The sequence below is a fragment of the Ochotona princeps genome, chromosome 2 (genome assembly GCF_030435755.1).
Source record: "Ochotona princeps isolate mOchPri1 chromosome 2, mOchPri1.hap1, whole genome shotgun sequence".
Classification (NCBI taxonomy): domain Eukaryota; kingdom Metazoa; phylum Chordata; class Mammalia; order Lagomorpha; family Ochotonidae; genus Ochotona; species Ochotona princeps.
The window spans coordinates 15790444-15811440 of record NC_080833.1 but is presented as its reverse complement, the minus strand read 5'-3'; the positions used below and the strand labels follow the sequence as shown (position 1 = coordinate 15811440).

The 20997-nt window shown below is 54.5% G+C and overlaps 2 protein-coding genes across 4 annotated transcripts in view; both read right to left on the bottom strand.

The window, feature by feature from the left end:
• The window catches only part of C1QA (complement C1q A chain), a 280199-nt gene that overhangs the window by 140434 nt on the left and 118768 nt on the right, over positions 1 to 20997 (bottom strand). The gene's annotated exons all lie outside the window — the stretch shown is intronic.
• EPHB2 (EPH receptor B2) overlaps positions 1 to 20997 on the bottom strand; it is a 163648-nt gene that overhangs the window by 90456 nt on the left and 52195 nt on the right. For all 3 annotated transcript variants that reach the window (XM_058676615.1, XM_058676624.1, XM_058676633.1), the window contains exons 2-3: positions 15237 to 15301; positions 12241 to 12925 (exon numbers count right to left, since the gene is read on the bottom strand). In XM_058676615.1, the coding sequence (XP_058532598.1) occupies positions 12241 to 12925; positions 15237 to 15301 (750 nt within the window). The remainder of the gene's footprint in view (positions 1 to 12240; positions 12926 to 15236; positions 15302 to 20997) is intronic.

Sequence of the window (20997 nt, the reverse complement as noted above, 5' to 3'; positions counted from 1 at the left end):
GCCTCAGAGTCAGACTACAGATAGCAACTCTGAGTCAGGGATGGGGAGTATGCTCCGCCAGTGTCCAGGCCAGGGGACCCAGGTGGTCCCTGAGGCCAAACCAGACCCTGATACCCTGACTCTGAGCTCCTCCTAAGTTTCTTAAAACAAGGACATTCCACAAGCACACATATTAAGCACCTGCAGTGTGTTCATATTTGCTGGTCATCCATCACCGCTGCCCTGGCCCACCTTAGTCTTGTCCACACTACTCCATTCTCCAAGGACTCTGGCAGGCACTGGGCTGGTTCATTCCTTCCTGGAGCTGGACAGCCCCTTTCTCACCCTCCTCCTTAACCCATCTCATTCACCTTCTGGATGAACAGTCCCATTCACCAGCAGGGAAAATGAGGCTCAGGGTAAGGGCCTGGCTGTGTCTGTGTCATGAGGGGCAATGGCCAGGTAGGGACCTGCCCTCTCTTCTCCTCCGTGCTTGCACAGACCCTGGCATGCACTGTAGGGTCTGCACCACCAGGCCTGGGTGGGGAGGGGGCAGGGCTGGAACGACAAGACAGAGAAGAGGCTCTCACCAGGCGCCAGCTCCCAAGGGCCAGAGATTCTGTAGGAGAGACCTTCCATGCAATGGCTCACTCCACAAATGCCTGTGACAGCCAAGGCTGGGACAGGCTCAAGCCAGGACCCTGGGTCTCCCACATGGGTGGTAGGGGCTCAAGCACTTGAGCCATCAGCTATTGCCGCCCAGGGTACACAGCAGGGTTAAAGTGAAGGAACTGGGACTCAAGCCAGGCACTCTGATATGGGACGAGGCTGTTCCAGGAAGCAGCAACTTATGCAAGGATCCAAATGCCCACCCTTAAATCAATATCTGATAGGAAACTTGGTGGCAGCAAGGCAGCCCAGTCTCTCCCTAGGGCCTCTGCTAATAGTGGCACTCACAGAGGGGCTGGGAGGTTCCAGTCACTGAGGCTGGGTGGATGGATGGGTGGGACTCTGCCACCTACCATGCCTGAGCCATGGACAGCCTAGGAACCGGAGCTGCAGCAGTGAGTACAGTGGAGGTGCCCTGTGGTGCACGCCTTCTGCTGGGCAGGGAGGCCACAGAATTATCGCCTGGTCACACAGGGTCCGTCAGACACCATAGGAGCCCGGACAGACAGCAAGCAGGCAAGAGGGACCGGATGCAGGGTTGCTGGGCATCTCAGGAAAGACCACATGCTCCTGGCAGAAGCCACAGCCAAAGCTAGTGTGCCTGGGTTGGAGGGAATGGAAGGGAAGGTGTTGGGACCCCAGCTCTTGCTGTTTGCAAGATGGGGAGCCCCAGGGGTTCTGAGCAGACTGTGTTTTCGAGGGTAGAGAACAGTCAAGGGGAGGTGGCCAGTGGCCAAGTGGCCTGGTGAGTCCAGGATGAGGGCTGGGTTGGAGATGAGCCCAGAGAAGGCATCAATCGGGAGCCTTGGGGCCCTGATGCAGCCACCCAGGGAGAGACAAGAGGAGAAGGTCAAGGACTGGGCACAGGGGCTCTGCCAGATGGAGAGGCGGGGAAGTAGGAGATGAGCTAGAACCAACACTGAGCTCCCAGGGAGGGACCCAGGAGTGTGTGGTCCCTTAGGAGGGAGTGGTCACTTGGTCCATGTCACTGGCAGGTCAGGGAAGCTGAGGCCTGGCAACTGCCCCCGGTAACATGGGCATCCCTGTGGCTGATTCGATGGGATGATGGGTCTGGGGAGGGGAAGAGCAGAAGCAGAGCCCGGAATCCAACCTACTAATAACTCAGTCTCAGCTTCTATCCTTCCTAGCAATAAGCCTTGAGCAGGTCGCTTCACCTTTCTGAGCCTGCACTTACTCATCTGAAGAATGGGGACAACGCTCCCTTAACTGTCTAGGACTGTAGAGATTCGATTTGATTATGAGATAACAATTGTGGGAAAAACGTGCTAACACTATAAGTAGCCCATAGGGCTGGGCTTGAGGTGCAGGGTAAAGAAATCTGCTTGGGATGCCTGTCCTATATGAGGGTGCCTGGCTAGAGACACGGTGGCTCTGCTTCTGATCCCGCTGCTGTGACCCCTGGGAGGCAGCAGGCGATGGCTCAAGTTGCCACCCACATGGGAGATCCAGCTCCTGGCTTTGGCCTGGCATTTGGGGAGTAAGCTGCTGGAGAGAAGCTCTATTTGTCTCTTTCTGACTCTGTCTCTCGGCCTTTCCAATTATCAATAAGTGTAAGCAAAGAAGACAAAACCCAAACTATTTCAGTGGGATGAGTTCAGCTGGGAGTGACGGTGTGTCCATGGCCCCGTCCTGGCCTGCTGCTCAGCTGGCCAGACAGGTCATCAAGACCAGAGTATAAAACCCTATGATGAATATGACATCACCCCCCCTCCCCGACACACACACACACATACCACCATCATCACCACCACCCAGGCCAGGGATCCTGGGGCAGACCAGCAAGGCCTGGTGAAAGGCAGAAAGCCTGAATCCCAGTCAGGGCAGAGGCCCAAGGCCAGCCCAGTTTGGGATATGCCCTGGGCTTCCCATACTAGCCATTGCAGGTTGCCAGGCGCCTGTTTCTGACAGGCCAACCCCACCACTCATGCGTCACTCTCCACATGCTCTCTGGGCAGTCATCACCTCCACCCCACTCAGGACAGAGACCAAACGCTCCTGTAGGGTCTTGGGGGACCCTGGGAGGTCCCACCTTGCAGAGGCAAGGGCAGAGGCGGGCAGGGGAGCTCATGCTGGGCATCTCACAGACCACAAGGGCTCCAGCAAGCTCCCTCTGCCTGGGAGGTGCAGCAGGGTCAGCTCTGTCCACCCCCTCCCTAGGTGTGAAGTGACCCCTGCTCCTGGCTCCAGTGTCCGTTGTCTTGCAAGTGTCACACAGATCAAAGTATCTCATGGGCTGAGCAGCCCCAACGCTGCACAAAAGCAAGCAGCCTCCAGGGTTTTCTGGAACAAGGCGGAGTGCGAGTAAATAAACACTGTGCATATGTAAGACATTATAAGTACCCTGTGCTTTGGAGAGACAGATCTTCCTCAAACTTCAGTGTTAGTGTGGCAAGACATCCTTAAAGCTGCAGGAGCTTAGGTTCTGATTCCTGACAAGGCGAGTCCTGGGCCAGTAATTCCTTCCACTGGCCCTCCTGTGTCCCCAGCCCCCATGCAAAGCCTGGCAAGGAATCCATATTGGATTTCATAGGGTTTCTCTGCCAGCTCTACCTGTTAGGCACAAATAGCTTCCTTTCCCAAAAGCGAGTCTGACATGGGGAAGGGTCCAGATCTGCCTCAGTTTAAGCCTCATGCCTGCTGTGTGGCCTTGGGCTACTCCCTGTCCCTCTCTGTTCCTCCTGCCAGGTCAGGGTTGGTTCCTGGAGGCCTAAGGGGATGAGGGGCGGCTGAGGACAAAGAGCCATGGGAGGAGCAGTGCTAGCTGTGGGCGGAGGCCACTGGGAGCCAGTGGGAGCGGAGCCAGCTGCCGCAGAGCAGGGCAATGAAAATCTCTTAACCACACAGGATTGTTAACGGCTCCCAAATCCTGTTGTACCACAGGCTTAGAAAGGCTTAAACTGTTAAATGCACAAACTTCCTCAATAAACGGGCTGGCCGCTCTCACCAGACCCTGGGGCTCAGGAGCAGATGAAACGCACCGGCTAGAGGGAGGGGCCTGCCCAGCTGTTCTGGGTCCCGCGGGAGGCAGCCTGTGGCCAGCCATGTCCACCTGGGACAGGAGGGACTCGGGGGCCACAGGGCTTGGGTTCAAATCCTACCTTCTTTTCAGCTGTGTTCCCCTAGACAGGCTGATCTCCTCTCAGACTTTCACGTCTCTCTTGTGTAAGGTAGGGATGACCCATTGGATGACAGGATTAAGATGCTACAAGTGCAGGAGAGACCAGAGGTGGAAGAGGGGCCGGCAGTATGGTGCAGTGGCTTTAAGCCTCTGCTTGGGCTGCTCTGCTTCTGTTAATGCAAACAGAAAGGCAGCAGGTGGACCCGGTGTTTGTGCGCCTGCTACCCACATGGGAGACCCAGATGGAGTTCTGGGCTCTTGGATTCAGCCTGGACCAACCCCACCGTGGCCACTTGGGAAGTGAACTAGTGAATGAAGATTTTCTCTCTTTCTGATGCTCTGCCTTTTGAACAAATAAATACATAGTTTTGTTTTTCTTTTAGACATTTATTTATTTTACTTGAAAGGCAGTATTAATTATAGAGAAAAGGAGAGACAGAAGGAACCATCCACTGGTTCATTCCCCAACCGGCTGGGCCAGTCCAAAGCCAGGACCAGGAGCATCTTCCAGGTCTCCCATGTGGATTCAGGCGCACAATTACCTGGGCCATCCTCGCTGCTTTCTCAGGTGCATTAGCAGGGAGCTGGATTGGAAGTGGAGCAGCTGGGACAAGAACTGGTGCCCATATTGGATGCTGACACCACAGGTGGTAGCTTAACTCACTATGCTACAGTTCTGGCCCCATAAATAATCGCTTTCAGAAAAATCAGGAAAAAACAAAGAACTCTTGAAACACTGAGTGTAGAGCTGCCTCTGCCACAAATGAGAGGTGTGACATAAGCCTCAATGTCCCCATCTGATGGGAATATCCCAGTGGGTGGCCAGCAGGGAGGGCCATGCTGTGGGGTATGGTCAGGGGACTTCGCTTTCTGTTCACAAAGAGGCAGGCATGAAGCTTGGTGAGCCCCTAGGAGAAGAGGAGGCTGCCCCGCCGAGCCTGGTCCCAGGACTGTAACCATGCTTCCTCACATCTCCTCCTGCTCAAGGCCCAGCCTTCCTCCTCCCAGTGTGGGCCCTCCAACTCCGTGCAAACTGCAGGCTTCCAGCATCTCAGGGCCTCCCCAGGGGTCCAAGGCCAACAGGGTAAGGAAATTGAGGCTCGTCTGATCGCTCTATAGAGGTTCAGGCTGCATGCTCAGGTGTGGGTGGCACAGGCCCCAGTGACAGAAGGCAAGTGTATGCTGGCGCTGGTGCACTCTCACGTGACAAACCCGCCCCCATGTTGGCTGGACTGTGTGCTCCAACCCCTGGCACAAGCCTTGGAGCATGCCAGACTGGTCCAGCCACCTGTCCCCTCCCCCAGTGTGTCTCCACCCTGTCTCTGCCGAGCAGCAGAGGTTTCTGTGTGTGTGTGTTGAGGTCTGGGCTTCCCTCCCACCTAGCATTCCAAACTCACACTCTTCCCCAGCAGCATAGGCCCTGCCAGATGGCGGCCTCTCTCCATTTGCTCTTCCCTGGACTGACCGCATCCCACCCCCGCACAATCCCCCAGACACATCTGGCCACAGGGCCAACCTCTGTGGGAAGGAGACCACCTCAAGGATGGCCTAGCAGCCAACTCCAAGACCCCAGAGAGGACCTTGGGCCTCTGGCCTCTTTCCTCCCTTGGCTGGGGAAGTCTGGGAGTGAGAGACAACAGATCCGCAGGCGTGATATCCCACGCTGGCGTGCATGTGGGGAAACAGGCTGAAGTGCATGGGAGGATGGGGGTGCAGCCCAGCCCCCCGGAGGGTAATCTGGCAACGTGCATCCAAAGCACAAACAAAAAGTACGGGTCCTCTGACCCCATCATCGGAAACACAGCCTACGCAAATAGCAGCAGCAAGCAGTCCAGCGAGGCAAGCCCCCGGTCCACTGCAGCATGTCTTGGGGACACAGAAACACTGTGAGAACCTCCCTGGGACTGGACGGAGAAGGCAGATAAAGGGGTGGCATGTCCCCTGAAGAACATCCAGGTCTTCCCCAGAAGGCTGCAGCTCTAACATAGCACAAAGATGTTCAGGGCAAGCCCACGTCCTCACACACGCTTAGCAGGAGTCCACCATTTCTTTAAAATAACAATAATTGATAGGTGTGACTACTGACACGTACTCCTGGAAGAGGCCTCCCAGTTCGCCTCCTTGGCTTTCTCTGGGTGATGAGATCATGGGTGACTTTCATTTTCTCCTTTTCCTTAGCAGTAATTTCTAAAGATCCTGAAAATAATCTGCATTGCTTTGGTGATGAGAAAAAATGCTATCTGGAGATTAAAAAAAGTGTGTGTGGGCAGGGCCACATTGTGGCACAGCAGGTAAAGCTACTGTCTGTGACGGCCAGCATCCCGTATGGGCACTGGTTTGCGTCCCGACTCCTCCACTTGTGATCCAGCTCCCTGCTAATGGCCTGGGAAAGCAGCAGAGGATAGCCCAAGTCCCTGGGCCCCGGACCCAGAAGAAGCTCCTAGTCCCTGGCTCTGGCTTGGTTGAAGCTTGGCTGTTGCAGCCATCTGGGGAGTGAACCAGTAGATAGGAGGAAAAAAAAGTTCACAGTCAAAGGCAGTGTCCCATGAAACTCCCAATTCTTACTTTCCTAACACCTTTTCTCGGTTACTGCACACAAACGGAGGCTGGGGGAAGGTCAGGCACTGGCCCAAGGACATAGAGCTAGGGAGAGGCAGAGCCAGGGCTTAAAGCCAAGTCTCCAAGCCCAGGTCAAGGAGAGACCATGGAGGACAGAGCGCCGGGAGCTGCAAGGCAGAGTCCTGGGGAAGAGGGCGAGGCTGGAGAAGGCCAGCCGCTGGGAGCCAGGAAGTGCGAGCCAGAGCCAGCGAACACACATGTGTGTGCACAGCCTCCCCGAGCTGGCGCGCGGCCCCTCTCCCCATCCAAGCTAAATATTAAAACTCCCATTACACCCCGATAGTTATCATTGCAGCCAGCGCGCTCGCCTCTGGATCCGTTACAGCCGTGGAGACAGGCAGGCAGGCAGGCGAGGGCCCTTCCCCCCAGGCCCCCACAAAGGCTCGTGCTGGACGGGGTGAAGCAGGGGCCCAGAGACCAAGGGAAATGGGACACACAGACAGCACCCCTCCTCCCGCACACTCACTTGCACCTGGGAGGGGCCCACTCCAGGTCCTGGGGCAGTGGGAGTCACTGACTCCAGAGACACACACTGCCACCTTCAGCAACCCTGCTGGCAAGCAGCGTGATGGGCTCTGAGTTCCTGAGGGTGGGGACTGGGATTAGGGACAGGAAGGCCCAGGAGATCTCAAGTGGCAGGGCAGCCTTGTGAGTCGTGCAAGCTAGCATCAAGCACTGGGCACACAGCGAACAAATGAAGAAAAGGGAGCAGAGCCCTGTCTCCCATGGCCTCTCCTTCTGCCTTGCCAGGTCAGTCTGGTCAGCTCAATGATTGCTCATCAACACAGCCTGCCCAAAGTGGGTCCTCTTGTTGACATTACTGCACTATGTCTATTTTTTCCTCTCATTCATCATATCCGTACCTAGTTTCTTTATTTGGACATGCTGTTTTCCCCATCAATTTTCCTCCATCCATTCACCCCGACTAAAAAGTTGGGGAGTGCAGCAGACATGTCTGTGTTGCTCAGTTTGTATTCTCCAGCACCCAGGATGTGCCTGGCTCCCACGCCTGCTTTGATTGCTAAATGGGGACCGATGATGTGGCACAACGAGTTAAGCTGCCACCCGCAGTGCTGGCATCTCATATGGACACTGGTTGGCGTCCTGGCTCCTCCACTTCCCATCTAGCTCTCTGCTAAAGCAGCAGAAGATGGCCCAAGGACTTGGGCTCTTGCACCCACATGGAAGACCTGGAAGAAGCTCCTAATTCTGACATGGCCCAGAATTAGGCTATTGTAGCCATTTGGGAAGTAAACCAATAGACGGAAGATTCTCTTTGTTTCTCTCACTCTGCTGTTCAAACAAATAAAACAAAATCTCTTTTTAAAAGTACAGAACTGGGCCTGGTGTGGTGACTCAGTGGCTAAATCCTCACCTTGCAAGCACCAGGATCCCATGTGGGCGCTGTTTTGTGTCCCGGCTGCTCCACTTCCCATTCCAGCTCCCTGTTTGTACCCTGGGAAAAAAACAGGATGTCCCAAAGCCTTGGAACCCTGCACCTATGTGGGAGACCTGGAAGAAGCTCTTGGCTCCTGGTTTCAAGTTGTTTCAGTTCCAGCCATTGTGGCCATTTGGGGAGTGAACTGGTGAATGAAAGATCTGTCTCTCCTTCCATTTGTAGGTTTGTCTTTCCAAGAAAAATAAATAAATCTTTAAAAAAATATATATATATATAATATGTATATTTATACACATACAGACATAGTCACCAAGGATTTTGTCAAACATTCATGGAAAACAGAATTAAAAGATAAGAATTTTGGTTAAAAAAGTTCTGGAATAGGGCCCGGTGTGGTGGCCTAGTGGCTAAAGTTCTTGTCTTCAATGTGCCAGGATCCCATATGGGTGCCAGTTCTAATCCCAGTAGCCCCACTTTGCATCAGCTCACTGCTTGTGGCCTGGGAAAGCAGTCGAAGACAGCCTAAAGCCTTGGGACCCTGCACCCGTGTGGGAGACCTGGAAGAATTTCCAGGCTCCTGGTTTCGGATCAGTGCAGAGGGATTGGGGAGTGAATCATTGGACGGAAGATCTTCCTCTCTGTATCTATCTGACTTTGCAATAAAAATAAATAAATCTTTAGGAAAATTCTGGAATTTATATACAATGTTTCATGCTACATACTTTTTTCTCAAGATCTATTTTATTTTTATTGGAAAGGTACATCAGATTTACAGAGAAGAGATACAGAAGGCCTGGTGCAATGGCTCAATGGCTCAATGGCTAAATGCTCACTTTGCAAGTGTCAGGATATCATATGGGTGCTGGTTTATGTCCTGGCTGTCCCACTTCCCATCCAGCTCCCTGCTTGCGGCCTGGGAAAGTAGTAGAGGATGGCCCAAAGCCCTAGGATTCTGTACTCACATAGGAGACCCGGAAGAGGCTCCTGGTTTTGAATCGGCTCAGTTCCAACCATTGCAGACATTTGGGGAGTGAACCAGCAGATGAAGATCTTTCTTTTTTTCCTTCTGCAAATCTACCTTTCCAATAATAAATAAATCTTTAAAAAAGAATATGCTTGCTGCATCATCAGCTTTTCTAGACTGCCCCCTCTTCGATTGCACCTGCATATGGACGGCACCAGAGAAAGTTGGTGAACTTGAGCTGGTGTAATCCACAGTTCTGTACGCTACTCACTGAATGAGGAACTAGCACCCTCTTGTTACCCAACACTGCCTCCTTCCCCCTGTGGAGGTCACTCCCAAGGATCCAGCTACTCCCCACCTGCCTTCCCCCTGCAGCCTGATTTGCTGTGGTCTGTCTTAGCAAAGCAGTGGCTTCTCGCTCTACCCAACTGTTTCAGTGTTAAATGGCTCCTTTCAACCTCACCCGCCTAGAGATCCTGCTAACCTCTCCTCCCATCCTTGAAGAGTGGATTCCCCAAGGGTGTGTTATCACAACCTGTGCCTGAGTGAATGGTCCAGTTACAGGATCATCAAGGCTACCTGTGGCAAAATGCTGATTCTTCGTCCCCTCTCAGAGCTGCAGCACCAGGCCTCCAGAAGAGGGCTGAGCCAGACCCAGGAATCAGCGTTTCACCATCCTGCTAGATTGTTCTAATCCACAATGAGGGCTGGGAAGCCCTAGGCAAGAGGACGAGATACCACTTGGCCACCACTCTGAGGTACACTGCAGCCACCGACTCTCCCACGTCCTGGATCTGCAGGGACTCAGCCTGGAGCAGTCCCACCTCTGGGTGGCCGCTGCACAAGCCATAGCAGCAGCTGGTGGCCTTCTGGACTCCCTGAGCTCATTAATCATCCCCCTGTCTGACTCCCATTTACATTCCGTGGCTGATTGGGTCAGGTCTGGGGTTCAGCGATGGTCAGGTCCAGAGGATGGGGGCAATGGGAGGGAGCCTGGCTGGGCAGCTGCAGCTCCGACATCCCCTGGAACCTGACTACCCACAAGGATGCTGAGAGATCCTGTTCACGACAAGCAACCTTCAGGTTGGTCCTAGCAATACCACCTGCTGCATTCACATCCGGGCCATCCCTTTCCCTGGAGTCGGGGCTGAATTCTGTGTTTCATTCTTTAATAGTGAAACGGGCAGAACAGTGGGGTCAGGTTACAAAGATTGTGGCTCTGTCCTGGGTGCTCTTTGACATTCTCTGGGCTCTTGCTCAGTTCCTGCACATGTGAGACATGTGCCAAGAACCATATGATGGAACTTGAAAGAGGAGCCCTCCAGACTTGCAATGGAGGCATAACTTCATGGGAAACTCCAATCCAGAGGCACCCATCTTGGCTCTCCCTGGATTGCTCAGAATCCCAGAGATAACAACTACTTGCTACTGAAAACTGCTGCCTTGGGGTAACCTGCATGTAGCAGTTGATGCCTGATGCACCCCCTTATCTGAGGTTCCTCCAGCGGTAGCTCTTCCTGCATCCCTTTTAGATCCCCTAGCAAGGGACAAATCATGTCAACTCCTGCCCCCAGGCCTTGGTTCGTGCAGATCCACCCTGCAGAAGTCCTGGGTACCTACTCATCCTCTCCCCTGCCCCAGGCTCAAGGCCAATGCCACCTCCCCATGGAGTCTTCTGTCATCCCGTGCCCACCACAGCCTGAACAGTTTCCGTTCCACAAGTTGGACCTCACCACCTTCGTTGGCTCCAGGTCCATCTCCCCTGGAACCTGGGGGTCCACAGCTGCATCCTTCTCTGCACTGATACTCAACATCAAGTCAGGGATGGTTTGATGAGTGAATAACCGACCAATAATGAATGCCAGGTTTCGTGCTGGCTCACTCTACCCTCCAGTGCCATTTTCCATCGCTGTGAATTTTCACACTCATGGACTTACAACCAAATTGGTTAGCTTCTCCAAGCAAGCAAATTCCCAGTTTCTTTCCCAGAATCATCACCTTCCTGCAGGGGAAATTTCCTGTTCCTTCAAGCTCCTCTCTTTCCTCTCTTGTCTGTCTTCACATCCTGAATCACCAACCCCCAGCACTGTGGGCACAGCTCCAGGCACCCACCACCCAACCATCCCCTAGGCTTCCAGGGATTCAGCAATGCTGCCAGGGCTGAAGGCAGAAGTTGCAGGGGAGGTGGTAGTGAGACTCCCACACTCTCTGCCACTCTCAGCCTGGCATTAAAGGAACTCCAGGATGCAAGGATACAAGAGGAAGTCACACACTTTCCAGCTCACACTACCAGGCACCTGCAACAGGTGGGCTCTGCATACATCATCTTCTCATTTAGTTAGTATCTATCAAGGACTTCCTCTGTGCTGAAAATCATGCTAAATGCTTGCCACATGGCTGCTTACAGCCACCCAATCAAAGTGGGTTTTACAGTTGACCAGCGTCACACAGCTTCTAACCAGCAAGGCTGTGATTTGAACCCAGTTTCATCTAACTTCACAGCCTTCCCACCACCATGCAGTTCCTCCTACAAACTCCTCATGTTTACAAACCATCTTCACAGTTCTTTGTCATATCCACTGGTCCCAATGTTAGCTTATGCCCAGGGAAGCCAGACCGTCCCTACTCTCGTTGGTGCGTTCTCTGGACTTCATTGTTCTCGGGCTGCTATGATGACCAGATGAGTTAACTCACATAAGCGCTCAGCGTACAGTACAAGTGGCAGTCACAGAGCCCAGTTCACGGGAGAATGGCACATCCCCATTGCCTTGAATTAGCCATATGACTTGCTTGGACCATTGAGCTTGCAGGGACGGGATGTGTGGGCCACTGCAGATGGAAACTTGAGGGCCAGCGTGCCATCTGCCTCACACTCCCTTGCCTTTTGCCCTGCCCACAGCAGCCTGCCAGCTCCGGGTTCCAGGAGGGGGAGGAGTCTCAACCTGAGCCACGAAGGGCAGGTAGCACGGGGTGAGACACACGTTCTTCCTGTCTGGTCACTTCCACGTGGCTGGGCCTGTACTGACTGCGGAGTAAAAGCTCCATAAATGTTAAGTCATTCACACAGAAGGGCGATCTATTCTAGCTCATCTTCTTAAAAAGGAAACTCCACCAGTTGCCATCATAAATAACCATGAAATAACGAAATCGAAAAGTCTTTATCCTCACACCAACCCAAATCATCTGGTATTGCACCTGTCAAGTGTGTGGATGTGTGTACACGCGCACGTGCGAATGTGTGCACAGGAAGTGCTCCCCACATGCCTCCCTCGATCAAGCTGGGGCACTGGTGGAGGAGTGGATCTGGATACCCTAACCACAGGTGCCCCGTGGCCAGTCACCTCCAGGCCTTGGCCTTGCTCACTTGAGCCCTCAGCTGCCGTGTCCAAGTCTGTAGTCAGCAGCAACGTCTTCCTTCCTACCACCCACAGCATTAACAGAGGTATGTGCCCCACGTTGGCCCTTCCTTACCTCGACAAATGGTGCCATTCTCCACAGCCTCGAAGCCCGCCTTGCACATACAGCGCCCGATGGGCACCAGCCACTCGCCATCCCCGTTACAATACAGTTTGATGGGCACATCCACCTCCTCTGCATTGGCGATGCAGCTGCCCCGGGCAGCTACCAGGGATGTGCTCTCAGCCCCTGACAGTGTCTCCTGGAAGATGGCACCATTCTGGATGACACGGGGGCACTTGCGGTAGAAGACCCGCACGGCGATGAGGGACATACAGCCGCCATAGTCCTGGAAGGCCAGGTAGAAGCCGGTGCGAGACACGGGCCCGAAGCTCCGCACTTCGGTGTTGATTTTCATTACCCGGCCTCCCAGGTCCACCTGTGAGAAGCTCTCGTCGGCGGCAATGGTGTCCACCTTCACCCACGGATTCTCCATCCAGTTGGGGAAGGTCTTGGTGGCCGAGTCAAAGTCGGCCTCGTAGTAATAGAGGTTGAAGGTCTCCTTGCAGGAGCCGGGCACGCTGGGGATGCTGCTACAGTCACGCACTGAGAACTTCATCTCCACGTGGATGCGGTGGGCGCCCCGGCGCCGGATAAACTTGGTCCGCAGCCAGTTGTTCTGGCTTGACTCAAACACATTGCACACCTGGTAGGTGCGGATTGTGTTCATGTTCTCGTCGTAGCCGCTCACCTCTTCCCACTGTGGGAGAAATGCTAGTCAGCTGGGGGAGGTAATGGCTCAGCCCCAGCAAATGCCCTCAAAGGGGAGACACAGACTTGGACAAATCCTCTGGTTTGATGGTGGAGAATGTTAGAGAAGTCCTAATCTGATGGGAGAGGCATGGCCTTGGGGCATTCCCCATCCCTAAGGGTGACATGCCAATCTAATGGAACAGCACACGCCTTCTTGACTTTGATATTTCTCCTGGTCAGCGAGGGAGACGTGGCCCTCTCTGTCAGGGGTTCACAAACTTGATCAAGGAAAGAGATGTGGGGTCCTGATCCCTGGCATTTCCCATTCGACAGGGCCACAAGCGAGGGCCCTGCCTACAGGGAGTGCTTCTGATGGGAGCTGGCAGAGCTTTGGACATGGGGTTGGGTTGGGGGGATGCCAGCACAGTGGTGAGAGCGAGCTTCTGCCCTTTGAGAGTGCCTTGTGTGAGCAGGGAGACACATCCCTTGTCTTTGGGGACTTCTTCCTGTGAGTTAGTACCCATCCCCTTCCCTCAGGGGCAGCTCTGCTCTGGGCTCTCAGGCCAGACCTAGCAGGTTTAGGCTGGTTAGGAACCTCATAAGAAGGGCTCAGGGGTTGGAGTACCTTGGAATTGAATCTTTATTCCCATTGCAGCCCCTGGGCTCTGCTGGCATGGGGGTACCCAGTCCTGCAGGGGACACTCCCTGTCCTTTCCCTATCCCGATGCCTTCATCCCGCTGAAGCCTATTCCACCTCGCCCTCCCCACACACACCAGGCCCAGCTGGGCACACTTACAGGCTGTAGTCTACAGCCAAAGGGCTAGTGAGCAGGCAGGTGCAGACACCTGGCCCCGATTATGCAAACCTTTCTGAGTGCTCACCTGTGCTGCCTTGGAACAACTGTGACCTATCCAGGGAGCTCTGGGTTCTAATCTCGCGTTTGCTTATAATATGTGTGGCCTCAGGCAAGTCACTTCCTGTCTCCTGGTCTTTATTTCCCCAACTGCCAAATGTGACCATGGTTGGGGGGGGTGCGGGTGATGGGAGAGGCAGGTGGCCCCCATAGCCAATGCTGCTCATCGCCTTTGTTCTCTGCGTGGAGTGGCATGAAGGCTGCAGCCCGAGGAGGTCAGGGGCTACGCAGGGCGGGGGTGGTGGGGAAGGCCAGGCTGCAGCCTGCTAGCCCCATCTCCACTTCAATGGTGACTCCGAAGCTCCCCGACATTAAAATTTTCTCTTTTTTTGGTGGCACCATGTGACAAAGTCAGCCCCTTGTTACAACCACTGCTCTTCTTCAGAACTTAATTAGAGCACTTAATTAGAGCACTTTGCCTTTCTCCCCTCTCTCTAATTAACATGCGGAGGCCCTGCAGCCTAAACACCCCAAATAATTGCGGCCGGGGGCCCTGCAGCCCAGCCTGGCCTCATTACTGGCAGGGTGGGGCTGTGGGCCCAGCCGCCTTCGCAGATGGAAAATTGGTGACAAGAAAGAGCCACAGAAAGAAGCCTGACCCTGGGGCCCTTGCCTATTGAGAGCACAGGCCTAGGGGAGAAAGAGGAGGGGGATGCAGTGCCCTGGGGCAGCAGCTGAGTCCTGGGGGAGGGGGAGGGAAGGGAAGAGCTCTGGGAGGAGTGAATGTTAGCACCGACAATGGCCACGGTGCCAATTAGCAGCAGCAGCACTCTGGACGGGTAGCCCCATCTGAGCCGGGCCTGACAGTCCTAGGAAGGAGGTGCCGCTACGGCCGTCTCATTGATGCATAGACATAAGCTAAGGGACAGGGATGAGCTGGTGGGGGTGAAGAGGAAGAGGAACCTGCTCAGTGAGGGGAGCACAGATCCCAACAGGGAAGCAGAGGGAGTCCAAGGAGGGGGCACGTGAAGTTAGGATCTCACAGCAGGCCACTGCCTGGATGCAGCCTGAGCCCCAGCACCTGCTAACATTCGGCCTCTGGACCTCAGTGTATCCACCTGGAACATGGAGGCACTCCCGTCCAGTGGGATTGGAGACGATGCTACTGTAACTGAAGGAAACGACAGTTTGCTTTCCTCCTCTGTAAAATGGTCTGACTTTACACTATGAGGATCCTGCGGCTGAAGGCCCCTGCATATTGTCATGGTAACTGGTGCTCCATACATGGCCAGGAGAGGACTTGGAAGGGGGAGGGGTGGGTGGGCCGTGAGAGGTCTTTGCTCTGGGCTGAACTGGGCTTCGGGGCAGCAGGGAAGGGGCTGGACTTGGAGGGCATATCTAAGTCCTGAGCAGAGCCCAAGGAATCTTGGGGGATAAGACAGGGTTTGCAGATCACCAACTCACCCCTGATGATGGATGCACCATCCAGCCCAGCTCAGCCGTCGCTGTAGTGGAATCCATCAGCGTTTCTGTAGGAAGAGCCAAGAGTCATTGCCCAGCTTTGCCTACTTGGAGCTGTCAATCACTGCCCAGTCCTGCCTACTAGGAGCTGTCAATCACTGCCCAGTCCCACCTACTAGGAACTGTCAATCACTGGCTAGTCCCACCTACTAGGAACTGTCAGTCACTGCCCCAGCCCTGAGATGTGCCCCTCGGGATCCCTCATTCCAGCACTCTGCTTTCTTTCATCACCCCAATTAGAGGACTGTAATCCCAAAACCTGCCCTCCCTCCAGACCCTGTACCTCCATTCCCTAATCCCTCCCACTCTCATGGCTCAGCCAATTGCTTGATTCTATTTTTCCAGGTCCCTCCTATCTAGACCCCAATGGCCTCCCACCCAACCAATTCTCCACCCCTCCATGCCTCCTCCCACCCCTAATCCGGGTACTAGCCTTTCCCTCCTTTTCCATAATGTCAGGCTCCTAATCTGGGGTTTTCTCTAGGTTCCAAAGGGTCCACTACCAAATGCTCAAAATGCTACATCACCCCAAATAATTGTGATATAGTGGGTTAAGCTACTATCTGTGATGCCACCATCCCATATGGTCACTGGTTGGTCACTGCCCTGCTTCTGATCCAGCTCGCTGCTAAAGCATCTGGGAAAGCAGCAGAGAGGGTGGCCCAAGTGTTGGGACCCCCACCAACCATGCTGGAGATCTGGATGGAGTTCTTGTGGCCCAGCCTTGGCTACTCCTACTGCACCCACTCTGGGAGACAGATCCTTTGTGTGTGTGTGTGTGTGTGTGTGTGTGTGTGTGTGTGTGTGTGTATAATGCTACTTTTCAAATAAAAATACATCTTTAAAAATATTTCACATCAAAACTTCCTTGTAATCCATTCAGTTTTTGGCTTGCATCAAATTCTAAAAAGCTGGAATGTGGGTGCACTTCAGTGCCAGATAAGCTTATCCCACTGCCCACACAACTGCCAGGATCTGAAATCCTCAGGTGTCCCAGCTCTGCCAACTCTGCCCAGGATGGGTCCTGAAGGTGGAGGGTTGTGGGCAGCGGGCACCAGCTGTCACTGGTCAGACAGCTCTGTGACCAGCAGCCACACCATCTGTGGCAGAGGAGACCCACAGGGACAGAGAGAGGCCCCCTCCCCCAGGCTCAGCTCAGAGCTAGAGCCCCCATCCATGTCCCCCTGCTCTGGGAGAGGGACACCACCCCTCTGCCGGTTCACTCCCCAAATGACCACAATAGCCAAGAATGGACCAGGCTGAAGCCAGGAGCCAGGAGCCAGAAACTCCACCTGGATCTCCCACATGGGTGGGAGGGACCCAAGCACTTAGGCCATCTTCTACTGCCTTCCCGGGCACATTAGCAGGGACTGGATTGGAAGCAGAGCAGCCAGGACTCAGTCTGGAGTCCAATCTGGAATGTGGGAGTCCCAAGTGGCAGCTTCACGTGCTGGGCCACAATGGAGGCCCCCTCAGAACACTGTGTTCAACTGCAATGTACTGAGTGGATTCAAATGGAGCTCTTTCAGGCATTTGGCTAGCTGATGCCCATGACATCCAGGCACTGAGCTGGGTACGCTGGGACAAGAAGTAAAGAGGAGAAGACACCCACCCCCACCATGGAGCAGTGCAACCCGGTACAGATTTGAGCTGTGGGTGAGTAAGCACCAACCCAGCAGGTCACAGCGGAACCTGCACATGGCTCAGCTCAGCCTGCAGATGAGAGGCATGCTTGCTTTTCTGCTCCAGTTCTGTGTCCAAGGCAGGCATCATCAATCAATCACTACCCTCGATGGCTACATTGTACTTATCACCAGAGTCCCAGGACCCAAATGCCCACCAACTGTGACCCACTCCCTAGGGCAACCCACTTGCTTCTGATTGGAGATAAAGCAACTGGAGTAAAGGGAAGGAAAGGAACTCTCTAAAGGTCACAGAGGAGCTGATGGCAGTGCAGGTGCCAGCCTCCAACCCCATCACTCACAGGCATTTAGAACAATTAGTTTGATGGTCTGAGCGAGATTCACTGATGCCAGGAGATTGGGAGTGGGGTGCCAACTTTCAGGCCATTGAGAAGGTTCAAATAGAAGGTAATGAGGGCATGACCATGGCAGGGATGGAGGGGGGCTTGGGAGTTGGAGGGGGAAGCATCATTTGCCCAAAGATGACCTCAGCCAGACGGGAGAGCCAACAAGAGAGGATGCAGGAGTGTCCCCGTGACCACCTGTGGCTTGTGTTTGTGGTCCTTGGGTCCCTTCACACTGCGGCCAGCGTAGGGGTGTAGGAGTGGTGGGGGGGCCAGGGACAGTGGAGACAGTGCCAAGGGCATCTTTTTGATGGCAAATCGAAGTGAAGTTCTATTATGTTGCTTTGGGGCTGCAAAAAAGGGCTCCTTTTCACACTCGGAATGCTACAGATTTTCCTTCCTGGAGAGAACAAGGGTTGAACTTTTAACCTGTTCTCTCACTGGCCTCAGCCGGGGACTCGCCAAGCTGGGCTCTCTACCAGGCCAAAGGAGCAGCTGCCGGGGCAGTGTGGACCGAAGGAGAGCGGCGACTATGCTTGGGCCAGAGCAGGGCCACGGCTCTGCCAGGCGGAAGCCAGCTTGCCATGCAGGTGGCACCACCCATTTGGCTAAAGTCCTGGATAACCCAGAGGACAAGGACTTGGTTCGTGTGGCCCTGGAGGGAGGGGCTGGGAACTGACCTTGTTGTTCTCTGGGTGCAAACGCAGGCCCAGAAGGCACTTTGTCATAAGTCACACAGGAAAGCAGGAGACTCAAACCTGGGGCACCCCAAAAGCTTAGGCCTGGGCCTTTCACCCCCCTCATCTTCCTTCCAGTGCACTTGACCCAAACTTGCCCTGGCTGGGGGCAGGATGGACAGCCTGGGTGGAGGAGCCCAGGGGCCTGGAAGTGAGTAGGCTGACAGGCTCACAGCCAGCAAGGCTCAGAGGGCCCAGCAGGTTGGCAGCTGCCCTTGGAAAGCGGCAGCAGGGCAGTGACTCCTCTGCCCCCTTCACACCTGCCAGGCCTGGGAAGAGTTGTCAGCCCTAGGTACTGGGGCAGGAGACGGCACTTGGTTACCTCGCCCCTTCACCTTCCAAGGCTCACTCGCCTGTGCAACAGGACAGGCCCAGCTAAATTCCTATTGTGGATATGAAGACCCAATGTGTCGGGCAGCACCCAGCCCCAGAGGGCCCTCAGGAAGCCAGAGCCACTCAAAGGCAGCATGGGCCCTTGAAGGTGGATCCAAGAGGCTCCAGCTCCACCCACTGACTTTCCCACTCCTAGGCCGCACTGGCCAACGTCTGACCAACATCAGCTTTCCTCCCCGACGGCCACAGCCTCCAAGGAGCCCTTCCAAGTCCGACTGATGCTGCTTTCCTGGGATGTCCCAAACTCCTCTTGGTTTCTCTCCAGCCAAATGCAAGCATCCAGCATCTGGAGTGCAGAGTTCTCACCTCGGGTTCAGGACACCCGAGTCCCAGGTCCCAGCTTCCACACCGACACAGCCACTGGGACAGATCAGGGTCCTCTCTAATCCCTAAATTTCACAGGGGAGGGGAACTCAATTTCATTGAGGCCCTATGAAAACCTGGAGATGACATCAACGTTCTCCCAACAATGCCAGGAAGGACTTGATACAGTTCCATTTCACAGATGGGAAGGCCAAGGCTGGCAGGCTCAAGAACACACCCAGGGCCACTCCCCTCTTCCCTTGCCAGGCTGTTTTTCAGTTGCTGTCTCTCACCTGGCACTATTCTTTTGGTTTTAAGGTTTCTGAAATAGATCTATTTATAACATTTATTCATTGGAAAGATGCCTTTCGAACGTTCTCTCTCCTCCATCCCTACTTTGTCCGCCCCTCCTGCCCCCCATTGGTGACATCTCAACTCAGGTCACCTCCTCTGGGAAGTCCTCCCAGTCACTGGTGTCCCAAGGTGTCCTGGTGCTTGAGATGACCTGGGCAGTAACTGTCCTGGTTTGCCATTCTCCTCCAAGGGCCTGTGCTCCCCTGAAGAGCAAGGGCTGGAGCCCGTAGAACCCGACACAGGGCCTGGCTCAGAGGAGCGGGAACACGTGCCAGCCAGTGCCCTGTGCCACCCGGGGCTGCCTGGCTTCGGGCCTTTCCGGTGGGCGACACTGGATGACGTCAGCCCTCTGCCTTCCACCTGTATTGCTCTTGACTATTTTTCTTCCAATTGACTTTTTTTTTCTTAAGTGCATTTTAAAGAGGAAACAAAAGTGATTATTATTATAAATGGGAAACCAATATCACTTTCCATAAAAAGAAGGGAAATAAACACGAGGCTGCTGTAATTAAAAATGTTCACCGGCAAGCCACCGAGCACGCTCTGGGGGCCACGGGGCTCCATCAAGCTGCCTCCGCCGTGACAGTGCCAATCCCTCATTGCCGGGAAGCTGGCGTCCCCATACACAGATAATTAATCACCACGCGGATGTGACAAGACCACACGGGGATGTGCACGGTGCACTGTCGCCGATGGGTGTGGCGGGGGAGGAAAGGAAGGCCACATTTAGGTATGGCTTCCCAGGAGGGGAGTGCCCTGGCAGAGGGGGCAACTGAGAGAAAGTCAAGGGAGTGAGAGTGGGCAAGTGCTATCGGGGGAAGGGTGGGTGAATTGGGAACTGGAAGATTCGGCTCACTGTGCCCTTCTGCTCATATCCTCCCCAGCCTCACCAGTGTCTCCCCGCCTACACACACACACACACACACACACACACACACACACACTGCCACCTCCCTCCCCATTCAGCCCTACTACCCAACTGGATCTCAAGCGCTTATCAGAAACCACTCCCGTCCCTAAACCCAATGAAGAGCTGAGGAAAGTGGGGCCATAGACACTCTAGGAACCCAGGCCAAAGCAGGAATGGGGCCACCAGCCTGAGACACATGCCTTGGGGTGCAGCAGTGTTTGGGCCTACACCCCCTCTCCAGCCTGCAGCCGACACAAGAAAGCAATCAGGAGGCCCCGGCTGTGCGGCTGGGGGAGGCAGCCGGCCCCTCCGGCAACGTGGGAACAAGCAGTGTGCATTTCAGAAATATTTGCGTTCAAAGGGGAGACACACTGAAGTCGTTAGCATCAGGCCGCCAGGAGGTGGCTGCGCAGGAGCCCTGCTCACGGGCTGCTGGGCTGCAAGGCTGCCCCCTGCTCTCCAGGCCACCGCCGGCCAGCTCTGGCTGTCTGTGCCAGTGGGGGAGATGACAGCTTTCATTAAGCACCTCCTGCCTGTGTGCCAAACGCTGACTGGGGTATTAAAGATGCCATCTTCCAGATGGGAAAACTGAGGTCAGACAGGGACACACAGGCAGGGCCAGGGTTCGAACTCACACCGATGTCCTTACCTGTGTTCTTACCACTATGTCATCAGCTTAGAAAACGGAGAAGACCTCAAGGAAACCATCAAGGTGTGTGTGTGTGTGTGTGTGTGTGTGTGTGTGTGTGTCTAGGCTCAAGTGAGGACAGGAGGGGATAAAAGGGAGAGTAGCAGAGGAACAGGACTCAGATTTTCCAGGCCAGAACCTGGGCTCTGGCATCCTCCAGTGTGTGACTGAGCCTCAGTTTCACATCTGCAAAATGTGAGGATAAAGTAATACCTTGCAAGCAAGTCTTACTGCTCTGCACCTTGCAGGGCCCTTATCCTGGGGAAGCTGCCTTGCTCAGCAAGGCATCCACA